The 7,886-nt window shown below is 31.5% G+C and overlaps 2 protein-coding genes across 2 annotated transcripts in view; one reads left to right on the top strand and one right to left on the bottom strand.

The window, feature by feature from the left end:
* Positions 1 to 4,107, top strand: part of LOC101515416 (granule-bound starch synthase 1, chloroplastic/amyloplastic-like) — a 5,387-nt gene extending 1,280 nt beyond the window's left edge. Inside the window, exons 3-14 of the mRNA XM_004514866.4 lie at positions 273 to 353; positions 462 to 560; positions 643 to 732; positions 1,134 to 1,197; positions 1,282 to 1,382; positions 1,508 to 1,617; positions 1,714 to 1,957; positions 2,285 to 2,461; positions 2,563 to 2,754; positions 3,174 to 3,260; positions 3,367 to 3,495; positions 3,645 to 4,107. Of these exons, the coding sequence (XP_004514923.1) occupies positions 273 to 353; positions 462 to 560; positions 643 to 732; positions 1,134 to 1,197; positions 1,282 to 1,382; positions 1,508 to 1,617; positions 1,714 to 1,957; positions 2,285 to 2,461; positions 2,563 to 2,754; positions 3,174 to 3,260; positions 3,367 to 3,495; positions 3,645 to 3,761 (1,491 nt within the window). The 3' untranslated portion in view covers positions 3,762 to 4,107. The remainder of the gene's footprint in view (positions 1 to 272; positions 354 to 461; positions 561 to 642; positions 733 to 1,133; positions 1,198 to 1,281; positions 1,383 to 1,507; positions 1,618 to 1,713; positions 1,958 to 2,284; positions 2,462 to 2,562; positions 2,755 to 3,173; positions 3,261 to 3,366; positions 3,496 to 3,644) is intronic.
* Positions 4,108 to 4,834: 727 nt separating this feature from the next.
* LOC101515750 (uncharacterized) lies at positions 4,835 to 6,365 on the bottom strand. The gene is made up of 4 exons (XM_004514867.3): positions 6,226 to 6,365; positions 6,033 to 6,108; positions 5,211 to 5,414; positions 4,835 to 5,121 (listed from the first exon to the last, which is right to left on the bottom strand). Exons 2-4 carry the CDS (start codon positions 6,099 to 6,101, stop codon positions 5,068 to 5,070), a joined length of 327 nt encoding a protein of 108 aa, XP_004514924.1. The 5' UTR covers positions 6,102 to 6,108; positions 6,226 to 6,365; the 3' UTR covers positions 4,835 to 5,067.
* Positions 6,366 to 7,886: the final 1,521 nt, after the last annotated feature.

The raw sequence follows: 7,886 nt of genomic DNA, 5'->3' as shown, positions 1-7,886 counted from the left end.
TCTTTCTAGAGCTTAGGTCATGCTTGGATAACAACTTAATTGAGTGTTTACAACATAAGTACTTATCATACAAGTTTTTGTGTATAAGTTATTTCATATAAGCTATAAGTTGTTTTCAGAAGCAATCCTTGAGAGCTTATGAAAATAAATTGAAAACAGCTTATGAACATGTCATCAGCTATTTCTATAAGTTATCTAAAATAGTCTTTGTACTGGTTGACATATTTGGTGTTCAGTGAGAGCAAGACTTTATCTAATTAATCCTTCTTTAGGCTAATGGGCACAGAGTTATGACCATAAGTCCACGTTATGACCAATACAAAGATGCATGGGATACAAGTGTAATAATTGAGGTATATATCATGTTTTCATTTTAATTAACTTCATTGAACAGATTTTTCTATTTATTTAATTGTGCTATGATATCTATAGTTAAGTGCATTGAAATCTTTTTATGACAGGTAAAAGTGGGCGATAGAATAGAAAAAGTTCGCTTCTTCCATTGCTTTAAAAGAGGAGTTGATCGCGTCTTCGTAGATCACCCTATATTTATCGAAAAGGTGAGAGTATTTCTATCATTTTATTCTGGTATACACTCACTATTTTGCTTTCAGATACTTGTACTGATGAATGAACTTGAAGGTTTGGGGGAAAACTGGAACAAAACTTTATGGACCTGCTGCAGGAGATGATTACCAAGACAATCAACTACGTTTTAGCCTCTTCTGTCAGGTTTTATAACCATATCCATTTGGTTACAAGTGTTCTGTTCATAAATATTTAATTTTTGCATCCTTTTCTGTTGTCAAATAGTGACTAGAGCAGCGCTAAACTGCTATAAGGTAGCGGAATTTGAACAAATAGTTATATTCCGCGACACACTATTTAGTATATAAAGTGTTGTTAAATAGTGACCATCGTGGCGCTATAACACTGTAATGTGAAAGAATTTGAAAAAACCATTATTTTTTATGATCCACGATATACAATACTGATATGATGGATAAAGAAACATGTGCTCTTTGTAATAACTCATGTCCATTTAATGTGCCATCATATTATGTGTTCATATTTCTTAACTAACTAGTCCTACTTTTCTTTTGTAATTTTTTTCCTTGGAATTAATCCTCCAGGCAGCTCTAGAAGCAGCAAGGGTTCTGAATCTTAAGAGCAATAAATATTTCTCAGGACCATATGGTATGAACTTAGGCCATAAAAGAAGTTCTTTGAAACGACTGGTTGAAGATTTTCAAGCATGATCTTTTGATTTTTGTTATGCAGGCGAGGATGTCATTTTTGTCGCTAATGATTGGCACACCGCCCTTATCTCTTGCTACATGAAATCTATGTACCAGTCAATTGGCGTCTTTAGAAATGCTCGAGTAGGTCTAAACGTCGACACTGGATTAATATACTGGAACACTGATAAATTTTAGTAGTGATTTACCTATTTTAGCTTTCATGACCAACTAACAAGTTCTTCAAATTTTCTTGCTGCCATTATTAGGTTGTCTTTTGTATCCACAACATTGCTTACCAAGGAAGATTTGCATTCACGGATTATGCTCTTCTTAATCTCCCTGACCAATTTAAAAGCTCCTTTGACTTCCTTGATGGGTATGGTGCTTTATATAAACTATGAACTGACCAATTCAGCACTCATGACCAATAAAAAGCTCCTTTGACTTCCTTTATGTTGTTTTAATCTTGTAGGCATGTTAAACCAATTATTGGAAGAAAAATCAATTGGATGAAAGCTGGAATTTTAGAATCTCACCAGGTTTTAACTGTTAGTCCATACTACGCTCAAGAACTAGTGTCAGGCCCAGATAAAGGAGTTGAATTGGACAACATTCTTCGTCAAACCGGTGTTACTGGAATTGTTAATGGCATGGATGTTCAGGAGTGGAATCCATCCACTGACAAATATATAACAGTCAAATACGATGCTTCAACGGTAAGAATGATTTTTTTTTAAGAGGTAATTTCTCTAAATTGTGTTGTGGCTCATCAGGGAAATAATTTAATTTGTATGTATTGTTTGTCATAAAAATAATTTTTACATGCATCTAATGATAGGTTACCACATTATCAACTATCAATATTAAAAAACAAACTACCACCAAAATTAGTAGTTTAATGAGTATGACAAGTCATGTGTTTTAAATTCATTAAATGAGATGACAACATAGTACTGGATGGCAGTGTAAAATATTTTTACACTGATTATTCATAAAAATTAAATTCTAAAAATAACAAATTTTTAATGAACTACTCTACTTAGGTATTGGAAGGAAAGGCTCTTCTGAAAGAAGCACTCCAAGCAGAAGTTGGATTGCCAGTTGACAGAAATATTCCTCTAATTGCTTTCATTGGTAGACTTGAAGAGCAAAAAGGTTCTGATATTCTTGTAGCAGCCATTCCTCAATTTATTAAGGAGGATGTTCAAATAGTAGCCCTAGTAAGTATAATTTTAAAAAAAGTAAACATAGTTTTCTGATCCCTTCTTACATCCACTTAAGAATAACATATCTCATTTGAATGGGTTATGTCATTTCTTAGGGGACAGGAAAAAAAGAAATGGAAAAGCAACTTGAGCAACTTGAAATATCATACCCTGACAAAGCCAGAGGAGTTGCAAAATTCAATGTTCCCCTAGCTCACATGATAATTGCAGGAGCTGATTTTATATTGATTCCTAGTAGATTTGAGCCTTGTGGTCTCATTCAGTTACAAGCTATGCGCTATGGAACTGTATAATTCCTACTTTACACAGTCCTTTCCTACTGATTTTTCCTCGAGTAAACTGTTGTTTTTATCTCTGAATGTGTGAGGTGATGTCGTTATAGTCCTTGAATCTGTTAAATTCTAAAAGCATTGTTGAATGTGTCATTTTGATAATAATTTCATGTCATGGACTAAACTGACTAACGAAAGACACATTCAATAAGTAAATTGACTTACGCAAGACACATTTCAGAACCAAACTAACCAAGATAAACACATTCAAGGATGTTTTTGTAAATTTGATACATTCAGGGACTGAAGTGACAACATTTGACATATTCAAGCACCAGAGTGACAATTTACTCGCTTTTCTTTCCATAAGATATCCTCTCATCATTTGTCTTGTCTTACATTTTACTTCAACTGATGTTTTTGGACTGTGATAGGTACCTATTGTTGCCTCAACAGGTGGATTAGTGGACACAGTCAAAGAAGGTTTCACGGGATTTCAGATGGGTTCCTTCAATGTCGAAGTAATACCTACAAGCTTTCACTCTAAGCAAGTGACACATAGTAGATTAAGTACTAATCAAGAACTAACCATTATATAATTTCTTTTTAAATAATATTTTGCTTTAGTGTGATGCTGTGGATCCTGTGGATGTTGATGCTCTAGCAAAGACTGTCATAAAGGCCCTTGCTCTCTATGGAACAGTAGCTTTTGCAGAAATGATCAAGAATTGCATGGCTCAAGATCTTTCATGGAAGGTGAGTTAGATCAGAACCTTTGTAGTTCTGTTTTCTGCCACTAGTCTTTATAGGAGTATTTCGAGAAAGTAAATTTATTGTTCTTCATTTACAGAAAAGTTATTTTAAGCTCATTCAGTGACTGAATTTTGTTTTGGAATTGGAATTAGGGACCTGCTAAAAAGTGGGAGGAAGTGCTGTTAAGCTTGGCAGTTCCTGGAAGTGAACCTGGATTTGATGGAGAAGAAATTGCTCCACAGGCAAAGGAAAATGTGGCAGCTCCATGATGAGATTGAGGACAAAGATGTGAGTGAAGCTTCTGCTAGTCTCAATCTCTGGAAGTTTCTAGGAAGTTCACCTTAGTGATAGAATGATTACCCTCTACACTGCAGTAGATTATTTATAAATGCATGTTTTCAAGATTAGCATAGTATTTCTTAGAACAACGAGTTAAAACCTGTGTATCTACCCACCTACCTTGGATAGCTTAATTTTTCTTCTGCATTAGAACTTTCCTCAACGGTGAATAAGCTGGATAACCCTTCTTTATTGGGTCCTGTTAACTTCCCTAAGAGCACATATTAAAGATTCCATAAATGGTATAGTAATTATGTCAAAAATAATAATTTTTTACATTTTGAGAAATAGATAACACAATTTCCAATACAAAGTTTCTTTCTTTGGTACACTAACAACTGTTCTAAAGATTGACATTTTTCTTGTTAAGGATTTTGCCGATCTAAAAAATTTGTTTGGACTGGAACGTGAAGAATCAAGACTTTGTGATTTTCAATGTATAAGAGAAATGATCAAGTGTAGTTGAAAGAAAAAAAAATTAAACATGCTTTAAAACAGAAAAAGTTATCTTTTTGTATTGATAGTGAATTTAGCAAAATCACTGTCACTATAATTAAAATCGTGGTAGTTCACAATTTACTGCTGATACAAACATGCACTAAACAAGAACAATAATTTTAACCTTCAAAATAAATTAGAGGACTAGTAAAAAAACAACTGGGAGTAGCATTATAAAATTGAGCCACATTATGTTATGAAGAGCTAATTATAAACAATTAATAATAAGATTCCATTGGGAAGGAATTACAAAACATGCACGATTTGTGTTGCACAATTTGTGTTATGTGAGCCCCCACTTAGCTAGAAGCCAGAGGTTAGAGCATCACATTTGTAATGCAATGGTCATTGGTTCGATATTATAACTGAATTTATAATTTATAAGAAATGATACAGTTAACTATTTATTCAACTTAAATTTGATAAATGGATTTCAGTATGGTAGAAATTAAGACCTGTGGATATTAAAAGATCTGCACAACCCAGTGCAGGAAGCACACACACATGCACAAAGGAGAGTTAACTTTTCATTCTTGATTCAGAGAAAAATTAATGCCAACTCAAATTCTCAAGTTAAAAGCACAAACTCAGATTCTAAAGTTAAAAAGCAAAACAAAATCTTGACCTAATAATGGAATCAAAACAAAATTTAGACAGACAAAAAGAAAATCCACCAAGTAACTGAGTAACTATCCATGACGAGTACAAAAATCAGACTAGATCACACTAAAAGTTCTCCTAATCAAACAAGCTGAATCCCATGTCGTCGTCACTCTCTTCCTTGGGTTCTTCCTGTAAATACAACAAAAAATGCCAATTAGATAACAAACATCCAAAAGACAAATGCAACAACATCAACAATTATTTCACCAAATATCTACCTTCTTCTCTTCTGCAGGTGCAGCAACTGCAGTTGCGGCAGCAGCAGCAACTGGGGCTGAAACAGAAACCGGAGCCCCACCTCCTGTGGCATTCAATATCAACTCCTCAAGGTTTTTCTTCTCGGCAAGTTTAGCAAACAAGCTTGGCCAATAAGATTCAACATCAACCTTTGCAGCTTTCAACAAAGTTGAGATTTTGTCACCCTATCGACAATGACTTAAGAAGAAAACAATCTATAGAAACATGTTATCTTCAATTCTCCATACATTTAATTACCACACTTTACCCATTCACCAAAACTATGTTCCAAACCTAATTTCCCATTTAGAAAATGCTTTTACAATTTTGGCCCCTTAACAATGGAACACAGTTAATTTAGTTCTGAAACAAAACAATTGAAAAAAAAAATCACTAAAATTGTAAATCATCATTCATTTTAGTCAAAACATTACCCTTAGATTAGAATTTTAACCAACGCTCACCAGAACTAATTTGACATTTATAACTAATTTTTAAGGACTATATTAATTTCAAGTATTGAATCTAGATGACAATTAACAATTTCAAGGAATTTATTTTCTGAATTTATATCGTTTAATACACTATCTAGGAACTATTTTGGGTTTAGTATATTATGGCCACTTTCTTCTTCAAAGAAAAAGTCTCCTTTTTCAATACCCAACTCCTCGCCCCTACTAAATTCGTTGAAAAATCTAGGCTAGCAAGAGAAAATGAAAATTCAAGTAATTAAGTTATTAAAAACTCAAAATTCAATTATTTAATATTTAATTAATTATAAATGGAAGCTCCGAAAAGGATACAGTGACAGGGATTTGTTCATCATGAAGGATCATAAGCGAGTAGCTGCAAGCAACCTCTCCCACCGACATTTTCACACTATAAATCAAACAATCAAAAGAGGAAAAAAAAGCATAAATAATATAAAAAAATGTTGAATTTACTTGATAAAATATCAGAATGTGGCATAGAAAAGTACACGGCGAAGCTGGTTACCTTGAAGGAACGAGATCGAAGAGGAGTAGGGTTTTCCTGCGGTGCTGCAAAATGGCAATGAAATTTGATTATAGGGTTTCGAGATTTATTTTACAACGCTTTACAGGGTTGATGGTAAAGCCCGTAGTGGGCCGTTTTTAATTGGCCCATTTTAATCACTTCTTTTTTGGCATGTGTTGAAAAATACAAGAAAGTTGGCTTTTGTACCCCTCAATTAATCCTGCACCCCCTCATTTAAAAATTTTATTTTTAAATGTCCAAACTATCCTTGATAAAACTGTAAAAATTTAAAAGAATTTTTTTTACCGGAAATTTCAGAATAAATGAAATTTCCGGTAGTTATAAATGAATACCGGAAATTTCAGAATGAATGAAATTTCCGGAAGTTATAAATGAATACCGGAAATTTCAGAATAAATGAAATTTCCGGTAGTTATAAATGAATACCGAATATTATTTATAAATTAATTAATAAAATAAATTATATTAATAATAATAATAAAAGTAATAATAATAATAAAGTAAAGTAAGTTATTTTATTAAAACTTTATATATTTTTTAAATATTTTTATTATTATTTTTTAATTATATTAACAATATTTTATTAAATTTTTTATTAGATCGGAATAAAAATAGGAGAGAGTTGTTAAGAAAATAAGTTGTTATTTTATAAAATATTCGCAATAAAAATAGAAGTGAGTTGTTAAGAAAATATGTTGTTATTTTATAGACAAAATATTAGGGACACGTTTTGTTTGTGGCACATTTAGTCGTTTTGTTTGTGGCAAAATATTAGGGACACGTTTTGTTTGTGGCAAAATTTTAGGATGTATTTTAATAATATAATTTACTTTACTTTATTATTATTATTACTTTTATTATTATTATTAATATAATTTATTTTATTAATTAATTTATAAATAATATTCGGTATTCATTTATAACTACCGGAAATTTCAAAAATGAAATTTCCGGTATTCATTTATAACTACCGGAAATTTCATTCATTCTGAAATTTCCAGTATTCATTTATAACTACCAGAAATTTCATTCATTCTGAAATTTCCGGTGGTATTCATTTATAACTACTGGAAATTTCATTCATTCTGAAATTTCCGGTAAACAACATTTTCTCATTTATAACTACCGGAAATTTCATTCATTCTGAAATTTCCGGTATTCATTTATAACTACCGGAAATTTCATTCATAATGAAATTTCCGGTAAAAGAAATTCTTTTAAATTTTTACAGTTTTATCAAGGGTAGTTTGGACATTTAAAAATAAATTTTTTAAATGAGGGGTACAAAAGCCAACTTTCGGGAAGTAAGTATAAAAGAGAGTAACAGGTGTATTGAAAAATTAATAATTCGTGTCTATTTGTAAAGAAATAATAATAACTTCATTTGTGGCATTTGTAGAAAAAAAACATGTTACCACATTGGTCTATAAATATAGGACCTTCTCCAGAATTTTCTTTGTCCTTTTTTTTTAAACTCTATTAGAATATTAAAATACATTAATTATTTCTTTACTAGCATCTCATAATTAACTTACATTTTTTTTCTCTAAAATCAACAATAAATACTATAATAAAAAATGAATAAAATAAACTATAATATAAAATAATGAATTCTCTCTCTCTTCAAGGGTAAACTTGTA

The sequence above is a fragment of the Cicer arietinum genome, chromosome 7 (assembly GCF_000331145.2).
Source record: "Cicer arietinum cultivar CDC Frontier isolate Library 1 chromosome 7, Cicar.CDCFrontier_v2.0, whole genome shotgun sequence".
NCBI lineage: Eukaryota > Viridiplantae > Streptophyta > Magnoliopsida > Fabales > Fabaceae > Cicer > Cicer arietinum.
The sequence above is the reverse complement of the archived record's forward strand: the minus strand, read 5'-3'. Positions and strand labels throughout refer to the sequence as shown.